We start from the raw sequence: 18,191 nt of genomic DNA, 5'->3' as shown, positions 1-18,191 counted from the left end.
TGCTGGCCTCAGTGCCTTTAATTAAAAAAAACAAGATTATTTCTACCAAACTGTAATTAATTTTATAGTGATAAATTTGAGCACTCCAAGGCAAAATGAACCTAGTTAATCCATGAAATTGATGTTTCTTGTTATATATGGGACTTAAAGTTGTACACAGAAAGACAATAAGAAACATCAATATGTTATTAGAAGAACTATATATATATATATATATATATATATATATATATATATATATATATATATATATATATATATATATATATATATATATAGTTCTTCTAATAACATATATCCTCAAAGGATATAATTAAATTAATATTAATATACTATAAAAGTTGTCATTGTTTGCATTTGGTTTGCATATAAACATCTGCTGAGTTGAAAAATATGAAGTCAAAAAGAACTGGATTCTAACCCAAGCTCTGCTACTTACTAATATGTCTCTGGATAAATCATTTAACTTTTTAGGCCCCCCAGGCCCCCCCCAATATCCTTGTTTGCAAAATGTGGAGGTAGTAATCTTTAGAACCTAAAATCCTCCTAAGACATAATTTAATACTTATTTAATCAGAAAAATATTGAAACAGTATGGCCAACCACAGCATTTAGAAGAATGAATGTAAACGAAGAGAGCAAAGGAGATGATGTCAAGGTATTGTGAGTTGCTAAGAAGGGAAGAGAAGGTTGAAGAAGCTGTTGAAAAATGTACTCTATCTTTTAAAAATTATGAAATAATATCTTCAGCTGTAAGAGTCAGACATGGGGTAATTTGTATTTGTTCTTCATTCTCAAAGAGGACCATGACATCAGGAAGACATGCAAGTGAATTAGGTTTAAGTGAAGAAAGGCTGTGAAAAGTCAACACACTCATTTTCTCCTCCAGCATTATCTGGGTCTAGTGGCAAGATATAGATTAGTACAAGTGGAGATAGCACTAGAAAGAAAGAGATTTGCAACAGCCACTATTGGATTGGGATAAAGAATCAACTATGTGGTAAAAAGATTAAGAGTAAGATAAAAATTTTAATTAAGTGATAGTGAGAAACTAAATTATAAAGTACTAAGAGCAGGATAAAAGGAAGTACATGATGAATGTATAAAATTTTTCGAGGAGTCTGACAGTCAAAGAAGAAAAATCTAACACTGGATCTGTGTCCGTGGAAAAGTCACTTAACCTCTTTTCCTCTGACTTCTTTTAAAAGTTGCATCAATTTTTAAAGATTCCAAATTAGAAGCAGTGACAGCTCTCAACATTATTGAAATCATAAGTCTAATAAAATCATAAATCTAAAGTAAAAGGAATTTTTAAAATAAATAAAAAGTTCAACTTAAAGTCAGGGTAGAAAAAAGTGAAAATAAATTTAGAAAGTACTGAGCTTTACCAGATTTATTTTACAATTCAATTTTCATAGCAGTATGAATGCTATAGTATCTATCAACTAATTGTTAAGTAAACTGACAGCAGCATTTTTCCTGATTAGTAGCTTTCTAATGGAAGAATACTAAAACACAAGTTAACAATCACATAGTAAACTATGTAAACTTAGGTTGGAGACTCTACGCATCAATGAAATCAAGTTCAGGAAAAATAAAAATATACTTGTGAATGGCAATCCCTTGTAGAATGCACCTGGTTAGTACATTTATTCTCATTTAATAAATATTTAAATTTTATTTAAATTAAAATGGAGGATTTTAGCAACCTTTCCTTTAATGGCATTACTGATAATATCTTTAATCTATTTAATGGCAAGTCTTTGACAAGAAATACATTTCCCAAATATAACATTGTTCCTTTTATAAAATAATCCATTTTAAGTCAATTTCTGGGGCAACTAAATGATGCAGTAGATAACAGCACAATCCCTGGAGTTAGGAGGACCCGAGTTCAAATGTGTCATGTCATCAAACGTTTAACACTTACTAGCTATGTCACTTAACCCTGATTGCCTTGCCCTCCCCTAAAAAAAAAAAAAAGTTCCAGTAATGCACACAGATGAAAAGGAGAGCATGACTATACTCTAAAGTGATACTCTCTCAAAAATGTAACAATTAAGATGGTATGTTGACATCATCCCAGATACAAGCAAAGCACAGACTGAAGATCGGATTGGATGTACTTTAGTTCTATAAATAAATTCATTATGAAAAACTTGGTATCACCAGGCATTTTAGGTCAATTTCATAAAGTAATGAGGTTAACCACATGTCTTTAGTATCACTGTCAAAATACTGGGTGAATTTAATGCACTACAAAGGTCTGACCCAAAATGATATTCTTGGGTCTATTTAATTGGCTAAACCATTTATTTATCATTTTATTTATTATTATTCCATTTATATTATTATTTCTGATCTTCCTCTGGCATAGTCTTTGAAAGCAGACTACAAAAATATGTTTATATACAGCATGCTTCCCTAGTAACAATCTTGTCAGCTATATTCTTTCATCATTTATTTCTAATTACACTGATGTCCTACTCAATTTCTTTTATTTTTTTTTTTAATTTTTATTTATTTATTTTTTTCCTGAGGCTGGGGTTAAGTGACTTGCCCAGGGGTCACACAGCTAGGAAGTGTTAAGTGTTTGAGACCACATTTGAACTCGGGTCCTCCTGAATTCAGGGCTGGTGCTCTATCCACTGCGCTGCCTAGCTGCCCCCTGTCCTACTCAATTTCACTTCTTTACTTCATTCTTACTGAATCAAATCACATATTATTTCCCTCAATTTTTTTAATTTTTCTCAATTTTTTAATTCAACAAATAATGCCATTAAAGCCCTTAAATTTTGCCAATGTTGGGGACAGCTAGGTGGCACAGTGGATAGAGTAGCAGCCCTGAAGTCAGAAGAACATGAGTTCTAATTTGGCTTCAGACACTGAACACGTCCTAGCTATGTGGCCTTGGGGAAGTCACTTAACCCCAATTGCCTCAGCAAAAATAATAATAATAATAATAATAATAATAATAATAATAATAATAATAACCAATTATCAAATAACTCTAATCTTTATCCCCAAGAAGTTCTGCTTGATTCTAATATAAGATTTCATCCAAGTCAGGTACTGCAAAACAAGTATAATTTGACAAAACTTTAAGCAATCAAATTTTGGGTAACGCCTTTTGAAACTTACGGATCTCCGGCAGCAAGTAAAAGTAAGTATCTGGAAGGTATGTGATCTGGGGGAAACACCGTGCTGGCAAATTTCACAGCCACTTGGCGAACTTGTACTTCAGGCTATTTGACATGTAAAAAAATTCAATTATCAGTAACTCATCTAAGTCTATGCATAAGTTTAAATATATCTTAAACTTACAAATGTTTTCATAAAAACAGGACAACCCAAGTATATAAGATCTTTAATTAGACATACTGATGGATGTTAACATGACCAAAATAATTTTATTATTTAAGAAATTGTACAATAACTTTTGGAAAATGGACTCATTTAAAAGTACTTTTATGTCCTATGAAGAATATTTACCAGGAAAATCAGGAAAAGTTCTATAAAGTACATATATACCCCATGTAAAGCCTCTCTCCTGTAAATTGTGCTCCTGTAGCAATTTTATAAAACCATTCTCTCTACTAAGTCAACTGGCAAATTTTGAATTATACATAAGAACCAGAAATAGCACTTCTGGAGTTGAAATTGAATATGGTCAAGAGACTTCCTGTGTTCCTCCTAGCTGAAGTAAAATAACTAACTTACAAAAAACAGAAAATTATGCTAAGCCTACAACCTTAAAAACATATCATTTCCTTAAAAAATAAAAAGAAAAAAAACGCAAACCAAAAAACCTATCTCAAAATTTCTAATCAAATTTAATTAGATAATTTGAATAGATCTAATGACACAATCTTTACAACTAAGAAAGTAGTTTAAAACTACCATAACACTAACCTTTTCATTTTTGAGGACTAATTCTCACTGAACTCTCCCTCAAAAGCATTAATTTCTTTCAATTATAAGCAGTAGCAAAAGTAAAAAATACAAAAGGAATATAAAAACAAGGTAGTTAGTAATTAGTAACAAGGAAGAGGCACAAGATTATCTCTTTCAGTATAACTTTACTGCTGTCTCTTTAATTTAGCTTAAATACATGACAATGAACTTCAAAGGATAATGTAAATTCCTTGATAAAAATAAAATTTTGTCATTTTGAATAGATATTTTTTAATAAATGGTCAACTGTCTCAATTTTGCTATAAGAGGACTGAAAGCTATAATCTTTCTTGATGAAACTGCTTCATGTTCCAGGAAGTCCTCTAACAGACCTAATTATTTCCATGGCCAAACACAATATTACAGGAACCATATGTACCATGTATCATCCTCTTAAATATGCCTCAACTTCCCCCCTTGAATATCATACAAATATTTTATTTCAATTCTTCTGTCATGCTATCCTAAAATTAGAATACTCAAAACAAACTTCTTAATTACTGCCAATGGATATTTATCTCACCAAATTTAAAAATTTTTAATGGCCATGATTCTATTTGACTCCAAATTTTTTATTAATTCAAACACATTTAACCTCTCCTATCAGATACAAAAGTGTCTTAGATGAATGTACTCAGCATTCTTTCCTTCTTCATGGCAAATAAACAAAAAGGAAATGAAAAACAGGCAAAGTATACACAATTATTTTAGGCTATTGTTTGATTTATTTAAGTCTTGAATATCTGCTTATTTTATGATTTTTGTAATGTTTGCACTGTACACATATACATATTTGTACAACATCAGAAGGTTCAAATGCTCAGCTGCTATTTAAATAAACAAAGCACCACTTATTTTAAGGGAAAGAATATCAAAGCAATTAAACCTTACATCAGACTACATTAAAAACATCACCACCATCATATCCTTGCCTAAAGCTAGAAAAACTATTTACAGTGAAAAACAAAAGAAAAATGTTTTATGAAGTCTATGCCACAATGATAAGTGAAAATATTAATTCTTTTCTCTGGCCTATAGGAAATGAGAACCACTTCAAAATATATTTGAGTTTTAAAACTATACAATAATTTACGTTGAAAATCATTAAACTACTTAAAATAGATTCACATACTTGACCTTACCTTTATTAAGTATGAAGCTACCAATGCCTCCATAAGAGTACGCTGGGCTCCTTCCAAAGTACTATAAGCTCCAACCATCATAGATAAAGCCTCTTGAATGGCAAGCCTAGTATCAGGCTCTTCCTGAAAAAAGAAAAGAAAGGGACAGAAGATAAAATGTTTCTAATTCTTCTATCAATAATGTCCTCAAGATAGGGAAGCATTCCAAGCAGAAAAATCTTACTTAATATTTCTATTTACCAACCTTACATAATGCTTCAAAAAACTGCTGTACAAGAGCAATGTCCTTAGTAAACAAATGAGGCATTCGACTACAAAAAAAACAGATACACAAACATTATTTAAAACAAATAGATTGTGTACATTCTAGTATGTTTTGTATATATCTTACAGCATTTTCACATATCTTACAGCATATTCACATAGAATGGAATTCTTATATCTGACATGTTTTATTTTTATTTTTTACTTGTAAATAATAAATTAAATTTTAATTCTTGCCATACTTGTATAAAATTAGAATGCTCAAAACAAACTTCTTAACTATTTATTCTGAACTTTATATTATGTAAATAATATTTTCAAATTAAAATTTTTTCATAAAATATTTTCAAATTAAGCAAAGTAATGGCTACCTATTAACTAACGAATAGAATGAGATTAGCATTTCTTTCTTTTAAAACCCTGAAAGTTGAATTCTTCAAATTAAAAAAAAAAAAAAAGAAGAAGAAAATCTCTCTCAAGATAGTGTTTGGAAAAAGCAAAGCACACTATCTTGAGAGAGATTTTCTTCTTTTTTTTTTTTATTTGAAGAATTCAACTTTCAGGGTTTTAAAAGTGTGTATTTGCAAGAGATCATTATATACTTCAACAACAATACTATATGATGATCAATTCTGATGGACATGGTCCTCTTCAACAATGAGATGAACCAAATCAGTTCCAATAGAGCAGTAATGAATTGAACCAGCTACGCCCAGCAAAAGAATTCTGGGAGATGACTATGAACCACTACATGGAATTCCCAATACCCCTATTTTCGTCCGCTTGTATTTTTGATTTCCTTCACAGGCTAATTGTACACTATTTCAAAGTCCAATTCTTTTTGTACAGCAAAATAACTGTTTGGACATTATATATATATTGTTATTTAATTTATACTCTAACATATTTAACATGTATTGGTCAACCTGCCATTTGGAGGAGGGGGTGGGGAGAAGAAGGGAAAAAAATGGAACAAAAGGTTTGGCAACTGTCAATGCTGAAAAATTACTCATGCATATATGTGGTAAATAAAAACTATAATTTTTTAAAAAGTAAATAAAGTGTGTGTGCATGCATGTGTGTGGGGGGTATGTATAAAGATATACATGGAAAAGGAATGTATATAGTATATTAAGAGGAGGAGATAACATGGGGAAATTTGGCTAAATAATTTATAATTTTTATAACCATCTTGCAATTAAGATGAATAAGTTTTATCAGAAGTTACCAAATATATTAAATGCAAGTATCCTTATGATAGTGCTACCTAGAACATGCTATTTTTTTTTTTAAAGCAATTCTAGAATCATGGAAAATAAAGACAACAGAATGATTCCCATGAGACTTTTTCTAGAGAAAGCCTGATAAATACAAAGGAAGAAACTAGTATGTAAAATTCATAGGAAAAAATGGTAAAACCTTTGTTTTAAGAAGTAATACTGTTGAATTTGTACTTTTTAAAAAAGACAGATATGAAAACTCTACTACTGTTAAAAACTAGCTGGGATATATGTATTCTAAAAAGTTTTTTTAAGCGTATATACTCATCACGAACCAAGTCTAGTCAATAAAATCCAAACCAGCCTAATTTCCAGTTTGTGCAAGTTTATGATGACTTTCAGTAATAATGAAGTCTGTTTATTTTTTTAAAAAGTATTATATAAGTATACTTTTGTTGTAAATTATCACTTATGAGACCTGAAAGAGTCTGATTTGGGTTCTGATTAAATTAATATTTATTCTTGTTAGACAAACAGTTAGACAGATAGATAGATAGATACATACATACATACAATAAACATATTAGAAGGGAAGTAGCATAAGAGTAGCTCTGCAGTAGGAAGACCTGGGTTCAAATGCTGATTCTGATATTGTGAAATAAGACAGTCAAATAACCTCTCTAGATCTCAAGTTTCCTCATCTATAAAATAAGAGGGTAATATTAAGATGATCTCTGAGGTCTCTTCTAGTTCTATGATCCTATAATCCTACAATTGAGAAAAAAAAATCTAAAAACTAAAAAAGCTAAATACTGTTTTTTGCAACTAACTTCCCTTTTTGCCCCAAAGTAGTGTTCAAGTGATTCTAGCCTGTAATTACATAGACAAGTTAGTAAAGGAACCATTTCTATTGTGAAATATATTTTTAAATGTAGATATTTATTACTATTAAAATGAGAAAGCATTGTATGAACTTAATATGCTTTATGTAGAATTTTATTATGTTAGCCACTTGTTATTCATAATAGTTCTGTGATAATATTAATATATAATCAATCAACAAACATTCATTAATTACTTACTATGTGCAAACACTATGCTAGAAGCAGGGTCTACAGAGAGTCTCTATCCTTAGAAATTTACATTCTATCATGTAAACAATGCCTACCTATATAAATATACAAAAGAGGAAATAAAACTCAAATTCAGAGGTAAAGAGCACTTAGCATGTGAAGTGCATAAAGCAGGAGAAGATGCTTTGAACTTGAAAGAGAAAGTGATTTAAAGAAGTAGAGGTGAAGAAAGGTTATATTCCAGAAGTGGTAGCCAAGCTGAGAATAGACTATTTTCACTACAGAGTTATAATATGAAGGAGAGATGCATAATAAACTTAGAAAATAAATTAGACACAGAGTGCTACATATTTCCTTTCTTTCATCCTCCCCTCAAAAGAAGATAAAAATAAACAAAAATCTTTTCTTTCTAAACTCTGAAAATCAGGACATACATTACAATTTCAAGTCTTAGTTTACCCACCTGGAAAGTTTTCCAACAGCTGAATATGCCATTGACAGTAGTTTAGGATCCTAGAATTTATTTTTAAAATGATAAAACATTTAGAAAAATTAATGACTGAAACAGTACTAAAATAATATTACCCTCCATCAAATCTTTAATTTTCTTTTTATACTTCCAACTATCAGGTCTTAGAATACGAACACATAAGATTTAACAATATTAAGTTATATATTACTCAACATTTTATACAATATCTGTCAAAATCACATTGGAAAGGAAGCCATGAGATCATGGCTGAAATTGAATGTTTTTGAAATTGGATCTTTGCCAGTTAATTTTTGAGAGGATATTTTAACTGCTGTTAAAATATTCTCTCACTTGATATGTTATCAGTAAGTAGTCACAAATTATTCTGCTGAACAAAGGACTATGATAGGCTATTATAGTATTACAGATACTAGTTTAAAATTTTCCCTTTTAAAACATGCTTTCTTATTATCTTCACCTTAAAATTATATGAAGAGATTTTTAAAAATGCACAATTACTATAATGTAAAATCTTTTACCTTCTTGAAAATTCACCTTCAAACAGCTTTAGAAAACCCAAGTCTCAACTATAAAGAATGTTATAAATCATATATATATATATATATATACACATACATATACATTTATGCATGAAATGTATAATAACTTATCCTTATGTCTATACTTGACTTGTGCCTCCATCCAATTGATTTGCTCTCTCTTTTTTCCCTAAGTATTTCTTTGATTTCATCCTACAAGTTTTGGTATGTTGTCTCACTACTGTCATTATCTTTAATGAAATTACTGTTTCTACGAGTTGTTCTTTGACTCACTGATTCTTTAGGATTAGATTATTTATTTTCAATTAATATTTAATCTATCCTTCCATGGCCCTTTATTGAATGTAATTTTTGTTGCACTATGGTTCAAGAAAGGTAAATATTTGCTTTCTGGGTTTGTTTATGAGGTTTCTCTGCCCTAATATATGGCCAGTTTTTGTTAAGATGACATGTATAGTTGAGAAGAGTATACGCCTTTCTATTCTCATTCACTTTTCTGCAGAGATCTATCGTACCTAGTTTTTCTAAAATTCTATTCATCTCCTTAACTTCTTTCAGATTTACCTACCTTTGAGACAAAGGAAAGCTAGTGTAATTTTACTATTTCCTCCTAACTTTTCCTTTAAGAATTTAAGAAAACCTATATCAGATTTCTTGCTGTCTTAGGAAAAGAGGAAGAGAAGAAGAAAAATTTAGAATATATGGTTTTGCAGAGGTGAATATTAAAAATTATCTTTGCATGTATTGAAGGGGGAAAAATTTGGATACTTTATTACTTGGTCCATATGTATTTAGTACTGATATTACTTCATTGTCTATGGCAAAATGTAGCTTCCCTGATTATCTCTTTTCATTAGGTCTATTTTTGCTTTTCCTTTTTCTGGAACATGCTACCCCTATCTTTTTAACTTTACCTAAAGCATGATAGATTCTCCTTCAGACCCCTATTTTAATTTTGAGTTTATCTTTACATTTCAAATATATTTCTTGTAAATAATAATTTGCTAGAATGTAAATTAACATTCTGCTATCTGCTTCTATTTTATTGATGACATCTACCATTGACATCCATTGTTAACAATTATTAACTGTGCATTTCCCTTCATTCTTATTTTTCTGCCTCTTGTTAGCCTGTTCTTCCTCAAAAATCTGTTTTGTTTCTGACCTACTTTTCCTTCCCTCTTATGACTCCCCAAATCCCATTTTTATTATATCCACCCATTTCTCTTTTGCTGTTGGATAAGATGATTTCTATGTCAGACTAAAGTGTATATATGTAGTTAGTCTTCCTTCTTTTCAGACCTTCAGGTTATCATACCTCTTCCCCCTTTTCCCTCCACTGTCAAAGCTCTTCCTTGTGTACCTCTTCTTTGTGAGAAAATTTCTTCTACTGTTCTCCCTTCTTCCTTCTCTGAGTGCATCCTTCTTTCTCACCTCTGTTTTTTTGAGATCACACTAACATCATTGAATTAAACACATCCCCTCTAAATAGATTTCTTTTAACTGCCCTCATGATATAGGTCTTAGGAGTTATATGCATCAGCTTCCCATAAAGTGAAGTCTACTTCTCATTCTTATTTACCTTTTTATGCTACTTCTTAACCTTATTAAGTCTCTATGTTTTATTTTTCATGTTTACTGTCTTATATTTTCTCTAGAGTCTGTATATGAAAGTCATTTTCTATTCATCTTGGTTCTTTTCATCAGGAATGCTTGAAAAACTTCTTCATTAATTGAGCATTTTTTCACCTGAAGGATTATACTCAAGTTTTGCTGGGTAGATTATTCTTCATTACATTCTTAGCTCCTTTACCTTCCAAAATATCACATTCTTTAATGTAATAGCTACTAAATCTTGTGTGATACTGATGGTATTTTCATGGAGTTTGTATGGTCTTTCTGTTGGTTTGCACAGTGTTCCTTCCTTAATCTAGGAGGTCTAGAATTTGGCTTTCATTCTGAGATTTTTTTCAGGAAGTGATCATTAGATTCTATTTCTATTTTATCCATGGGTTCTAAGACATCAGGGCAGTTTTCCTTTATAATTTCTTGGACTATGACATCTAAGCTCTTTTTTTTTGATTATGGCTTTCAGATAATTCATTAATTATCTTCTCAATCTATTTTTCAGATCAGCTGTTTTTTCTAATTAACTATTGCACATCTTCAGTTTTTTTTTCTATTTTTTGACACATTATTTCTTGATGTCTCTTGGAAGTTATTAGTCCTTAGGAACTATTTTCTTCAGTAAGCTTTTGTACTCATTTTTTTTTCTATTTGGTCGATTCTTTTTTGTTTGTTTTTTTGGGTTTTTTTTCCTGAGTTGCACAGGGTCATATAGCTAGGAAGTGTTAAGTGTCTGAAATCATGTTTGAACTCAGGTCCTCCTGACTTCAGGGATGGTGTTCTATCCATTATACCACCTAGCTTTCGATTCTTTTTAAGGATTTCTTTTGTACCACTTTTTACTATTTGATTGATTTTTTTTAAAGATGCTATTTTGTTCAGTTTTTTTTAACCAAGCTATTGTTTTTTCATAATTTTCTTGCACTACTCTCACTTCTTTTCACAACTTTTTCCTCTTCTACTCTTACTTGATTTTTAAAATCATTTTTAGTTCTTCTAAGAATTCTTGTTAACTTTTATGTCCAATTCACATTTCTCCCCCTTTAAGGCCTTGTGGCTATTTTAACATCATTATCTTCTTCTGAGTTTGTGTCTTGATTGTCCCTGTCACCATATTATTTTTTATTGTCAGGTTCTTTTTTTGGTGATTGTTATTTGCTCATCTTCCCAGACTGTTTATAAACTTTAAACTCTATGTTAAAGTTGGGCTTTTTTACGCTGCTATTCTCAAAGCTAGTTCTTGGTCTAGAAGTTTGGGGCACTTTCAAGATGGTATGAACCAGGGAGAGGTACAGTCATTGCTTTCTTGGTCTAGGCCATAGTCTTTATCCTGGAAGGGCTCCTGATTCCTTAAGACTATAAGTGTTCCTCTCTACCCTGAAACAGTGATTAGGTAATTTAGAGTAATTCCAATAAAATTGTGATGAAAAGAGCCATCTGCATCCAGAGAAAGGACTATGGGGGACTGATGTGGATCACAACATAGTATTTTTCACCTTTGTTGTTGTTGTTCGCTTGCTTATTTTTTTCTTTTTCATTTTCCCCCTTTTTGATCTGATTTTTCTTGTGCAGCATGATAAATGTGGAAATCTGTTTAGAAGAATTGTACATGTTTAACCTATAATGAATTATTTGATGTCTAGGGGAGTGAAGAAGTGGAGAAGAGAGAAAAACTTAAAACACAAGTTTTTGCAAGGGTGAAAGTTATCTTCGCATGTATTTTGAAAATTTTAAGGTTATTATTATAAAAACAAATAAGATTTTTTTTTAATAAAAGAAAAGAAAAGAAGCTGTGACTAGGAAGTGGTATGGCAACACTAAATAAAAACCTATTTTGTGCCTAGTGCCAGCACAGGGAGTCCTGTTATCTCTTTCTAACCAGTTGACTAATCACTTTATTTTCTATGGGCTGAGAACTCCCAAAGCTGCTACTGCTGTTGCACAATTACCTTCAAGATCCATTGACTGTTTTGCCATTCCAGGTAAATACCCCAATCCAGTGGTAGAGACCTAAAGCTCTCCTTCCAAAATCCTAACTTTTCTTGAACTAGAAAAATGTCTCACTTCAACCTGATAGAGAACTGATGAATTCAGAGTATAGACTGAAGCATATTTTTCCCTTTTTAAATTTTTATTTTTTTTGCAAGAAGAAGGAGTGTGAAATATATTTTGCATGCTTTCATATATACATTAGATATTATATTTCTTGCCTTCTCAATGGATATAGAAAGATCTGGAAAGAGGGAGAGATTGTGGAACAAAGTAAAATATTTAAATTTTAAAAACTTATAAATTTTGATTTAAAAATTGGCCAGAGAAAAGATAAAACTATAATTTCCATTATGCCTAAAATACACCCTTTAATTAAATTATTTATTATTAAATCAAATTATTTCTTAATTTAAATTAAATCATTTAGTTAAAATATTTAATACATAAGTCTAAAGGCAAAGTTTTTTTCATATATTAAAATATTATTACACATATCATATTAAACATTTTGTTTAGCCACAAATCATGAAATCTGTGTTATTTGAGAAGCATAAATCCTAGGCTAATCTAGTCCATCTACCTCAGATTATAAAAAACATAAAGCAAAGGAAAATGTGATATAGTGCTGTGATTTGTAAGCCTTGTTTCATTACTTATAGTAAATGAGAAAAATGAATAATCAATCTGTCTCTATGTATTGAATAAAAATTGATGCTTCAATGGGTGTATAGCTTCCCAATTCAAAGTACATACTCCAACAATGCAAACTACATCTTCACAACCTCTCATCTTGTGTGAATTTGCCCATTAGTTGTAGCAACTCATAATCTCCCAGGAGTGAACCAAATGTATAAGGAAAACTTCCTCTAGAAAGATTAATGTTATGTGAATAAGTGGAGATTTGTTGTCATTTATTCTAACCATATGAGGAGCCCCACATTTGTTTTCAGTCACATGTTATATGTGCCAGTTCTTTTGCATAATTCACTGGTAATATATGGAACCTACTATCATATCTAATATCATCCCTATATATCTCCTTTTTCCACTAGAAGACCCTCAACATTAATTTGAGCTTGATACAGTTCATAGATTCTTGACACCTTTTGTTTGCTATGGACTCTTCTGTCAAATCTGATAGGGCCAATAGAATCCTTCTTGGAATAATTTTTTAAAATTAATAACTGAAAGAAACATCAGTTCAGACAGAAATATACACACACACACACACACACACACACACACACACACGCACGCACATACTTATTTACTTAGCCATTCAACTTTATAGATATTTTGAAATTTATACATAATTCCCTAGGGAATGGGATTCAAAGACACTGGGTTAAAAATTCTTGGTATGGTGGCAGAGTCCTAAATGTAAAGTCTAGAAAACTCTAAATCTAGAAGACAGGTTCAAATTGTGCCTCTGGAACTTGTTGTATGAGCTTGGTTGGGTCACTTTACCCTTATCCTCTACAGTTTCTCTTTCTAAAATTAGGAGGATGTTCTAGACAGCCCCTAAAGTCCTATAACTCTTATTATTCTATGATCGTAATAAGCTAGAAACTTACTTATTTCATAACTTACAGCTAGGTATCACCAAAAGAATATTGCTATTATTTAAGGGAAAAGCCTGGGATCATTAAAAGCATTCTATGGACCAAAGGAAGCCTGCCTCACTTTTCCTGTGTTCCATTTCCTGCTCAGAACATTGTTCAGCTATGGTGTCTGGATTGGTGGATCAGCTCTAATGACTAGCCACAGATATGAACTAGTTGGTACAATGAATTCACATTCATTGAATGTGAAGTAAGGAAGACTTAAATTCAAATCTTACATCAGACACTTACTTATTAGATGCATAACCCAGGGCAAGTCAATGAAACTATTTACATCAGTTGACTCATCTATGAGATGGGGATATTAACAGTTATCTATTTCCCAGGATAGTTAAAAGGATCAAATGAGATAACATAAATGCTTAGTACCACCTAGCGCAAACAGCAGACACTTTATAAATGTGAGCTGCCATTTTTGTTGTTGATTTTTGTCAGGTCTAACATCTTTCAATTATCTTTTGAAGTTACCATGATATATAAAAGTGAAATTTCCTTGACCTCTTATTCCTTATTCCACATAAGCCATATTCCCCACATACTATTCTGACATCTTTTCCTTATGCTTACCTCTGCACTGAAATTATAAAATATTCACTTAACATGAATTTCTTTTGGAAATTACAAATTCTTCATAGAATTTTTCTACTTCTTCACTTTCTATAAAAACATGCTGATGAATAAGCTGCAATTACCTTCAAATGGCCATGCAAATATTTATTATGAACATTTCAATATGACAATCAAATGTCCCCTAAAACTGTATTTTCTGGATGCATTAATTCTGCCAATTACTTCAGATGTCTCTCCAAATAAGGTATGTGAGTCATCGTTCCCTTTAGGTACAACTTTATTTTGCCATCTTGTTCACTGATCAACACTAACTGGATTCAGTTCCTATAGTACTTTACCCGCTAGCTTAACAATGAGGACTTCATATTTAGAATACCAATAGATAAGTGTTCACAAAATAGCTAAAAATTATCTTACTGTATCTCTAGCACTGGTGCAGTAGAAGCAAAAGTAAAATCATATAAGACTCAGATCCATTTTGTATTCTGGTTTATTTTATGGGTTACCATGTCAAAGAATTCATCACCAAGTTGATAATCTAATATACTTTTTAGTCTTTCCAATAAGGCAAAAGCAGGCAAAACTTAAAACTCACTAACATAAGTCATTAAGAAATGAGACAAACATGCTTTAAACATCAAAAATCTAGTTCCCAAATAATGAAAATCATATCCCAATATGTGTGAAATCTCAATAGCTACAGAAAAAAGAAGACTGCAAAATCAGTTTTCAATAGCTATATTTGGAAAGAACCAAAATTTTTCAAAGAATTATGCATAGTAATTCTATAGCATAAATCATTTTAGATATCCAGTTTTATAATACATCATTGTAGCATATGTAAAGAGAAGTCACTCACCTCTTTATATTCATTGATTAGTTTAGTGAGGCCATTTAAAAGCATAGGACCTAATGGCTTAATCTTGATTTCTGGACATCTTTAAAATGAAAAACAAAACAAAGAATACAAATTATCCCTACTGCTTATAAAAAAGCATTTTATTTTGATTTTTTAAATTTTAAATTGATCATTTTAAATGTAGTTACTTGAAATAAGAGATAATATGGTTGAAGTATTTGAAAAGAAAGTCATAGATTTAGCTCCCAAGGTTCCTAAATATTTTGGGGGGCAGCTAGGTGGCACAATGGATAGAGCACCAGCCTTGAATTCAGGAGGACCCGAGTTCAAATCTGGTCTCAGACACTTAACACTTCCTAACTGTGTGACCCTGGGCAAGTCACTTAACCCCAGCCTCATAAAAAAAAAAAAAAAAGAAAAAAGAAAAAGGTTCCTAAATATTCTAAAAAACAAATAATTGTTCCTTCAATATATGGAATAAAATAGATGTATATGATAAAATATTTATAACCATTTAAAATAACCATAATAGTAATAGTCTAAGAAACTTACATTATACAAATATGGTGAACAAATTGCAAGGATAATGTTCTTAATTTTGCATTTGTATTTGCACCAAACAGTCCATCATACACCACCTATGGGAAGAGAGAACTGTCAGAAATACCTATTTTCTGTTATAAAAAAATTATTCATTATTTCCAAACCCTACTCCTTGTAATAATTCATTTGATTCAAGACCTTATTTTTAAGATTACATATAAAGTTATATATAAAAATTCATTATAATAAATTTGAAATCTAATGTAATTGAAGTGAATAGTTATCTGATTTAAAAAGTTATTCAGAACACTGTACAAGCATAATGATCAATCGTGATCCCATAAAAGAGTTGGAAAAAAACCACACCACTTTTTTGTTGCAAGGGAAGATCAAATACATGGTAACAACACATATTGATAAAAATTGAATAAAGGAAAGAGTAATCAAATTGATGCAACTTCAAAGGCTAGTGTGAAGCAGGTGTTTTGTGGACTACACAATATTACATAAACATAACTTTGTATTTTTCTTTGAAAAAACAAAGTTAATTTCAGATAAACTGAAGAAAAAAAATATAGTCGAGTTCCCCATTAAGCATCTTTGTCATTAAAGTACACATAAGACTCAATTTTCCTAAAGGCTAATTTATTAGCAATAAATTAATTAATTGATAATTATTTAGCTAACTGGTAACAGCTTAGGTGATTCTTGGTCTACTCTAAAAATTATGTTGATTAGATCTAGGTTATGCTGACCAGAAATCCAGTCAGATCCTAGGATTAATGCAGAGTTTACTCACAACTGAACATCTCAAGCAACCCATATCTTATCTGAAAATTGGTCCCATACTGATCAATCAGTTATTGTTTCCATGGTTCTTTGATTGTTTAGATACTTGGGAGCTCTTTTTTTCTGAATTCATGGAATTATACCTATTTGTTCTCTCTCTTCCAACTTGGAAAATTCCTAATCTTTCAACCAATTAGAAATCAGTTTCCCTTATGTTGTATTGCTTCCTTTCACTGGCTTTTTTTGATTGTTTTGTATAAATTTTTGTATAAAATTTTACATAAAATTTTATTGATTGTATAAAAAAAGTCTGCCTCAAATTGTATTGATATCCATTCCTAAACTGAAAAAGGGGCCTAGTCCCAATTTTTTAGGCAATTAGCATGCACTATTTAATAAAGCAAAATGCTTGTAAGATCAAAACTTTGTTTCCTCAATCCCTTCATCTTTCATCTGCCACAGTAAGAAATAATGAACTTTGAAATGTTTGAGAAAGAATAGACAAAATGGACATTTTAATCAAAAGTAATAAGGCTGGGATGGGGGAAACTGTAAAAGGGCACAGAAAAGGTACCCATCTGACTGAAGGAATTTAATGCTAATGAATAGTGGGGGGACAGGAAGAGGTAAATAATGATTGTGCAAGTTCCTGAAAACTTTGTCTGAAAGTAATCTTTACAAGAAGCAATAAGAAATTGTAAATTTTCAAAGCAAGCAATATGAATCAAGTAGTATTTTCAGAAATAGCAACACACAAGACAAATTAGAATAAGGAGACAAAAGAAGGAAGAAGAGAAAGAGCTACTACAGCAAAACCACAAAACCAGGAGGGTAGTGATATAACAAAGAACAATTCAAAATTTTTAAGTATTTAATTACTAAATTTTCTCTGGAAAGAAAGGAAGAAGAAAAGGAAGACTTAGTAAGTACTCAACTTTTGAGTGTGAGGCAATGAACAATGGTGCTTTTGATAAAAATGAGAGAGGTAAAAAGGAAAGAGTTTTGCATGAAGCAAGTGAATTTGGTTTTCAATACTATAAATTATAAAGTGATGGCAAGGCATATATGTGCTAACCGAGCAAGAGTTTATAATCATTTTGGTGCCATGGAATCCTTTGGCAGTCTGATGAAGACTATGGACCCCCTTCTTCCCCTTTTTAAATGCATATAAGAAGAAAACTAATTATAATGAAATTGTAATGAAACATTTATGAAAGTATTAAAAAAAATCCATGGCCAGAAGGTTAAAAGTCCTTATGCTAGATTAAAGTTACCAATAAAGAACTAGGATAAAATGTTAACTTAAATAATATTCTCATAGATAATATTAAAGCTTTGAAAGTAGGAAAGCCATCTTCACAACCCATCATAACAATGCAAATTAAAATTTCTTTGAGGGAGGCAGCTAAATGGTATAGTGGATAGAGTACCAGCCCTAGAATCAGGATATGAGTTCAAATATGACCTCAGACACTTAATATTTCCTAGCTATGTGACCCTACGCA

General features: G+C 30.9%; 1 protein-coding gene across 4 annotated transcripts in view; it reads right to left on the bottom strand.

Annotated features, from left to right (window-relative positions):
* The window catches only part of ECPAS (Ecm29 proteasome adaptor and scaffold), a 155,650-nt gene that overhangs the window by 65,241 nt on the left and 72,218 nt on the right, over window positions 1–18,191 (bottom strand). For all 4 annotated transcript variants that reach the window (XM_074280886.1, XM_074280885.1, XM_074280887.1 and 1 more), the window contains 6 exons: window positions 15,907–15,992; window positions 15,355–15,433; window positions 8,117–8,166; window positions 5,341–5,407; window positions 5,097–5,219; window positions 3,142–3,245 (listed from right to left, as the gene is read on the bottom strand). In XM_074280886.1, the coding sequence (XP_074136987.1) occupies window positions 3,142–3,245; window positions 5,097–5,219; window positions 5,341–5,407; window positions 8,117–8,166; window positions 15,355–15,433; window positions 15,907–15,992 (509 nt within the window). The remainder of the gene's footprint in view (window positions 1–3,141; window positions 3,246–5,096; window positions 5,220–5,340; window positions 5,408–8,116; window positions 8,167–15,354; window positions 15,434–15,906; window positions 15,993–18,191) is intronic.

This window comes from Sminthopsis crassicaudata, chromosome 1, assembly GCF_048593235.1.
Source record: "Sminthopsis crassicaudata isolate SCR6 chromosome 1, ASM4859323v1, whole genome shotgun sequence".
NCBI lineage: Eukaryota > Metazoa > Chordata > Mammalia > Dasyuromorphia > Dasyuridae > Sminthopsis > Sminthopsis crassicaudata.
Note: the sequence above shows the minus strand (reverse complement) of the source record. Positions and strands in the feature narration are given on the sequence as shown.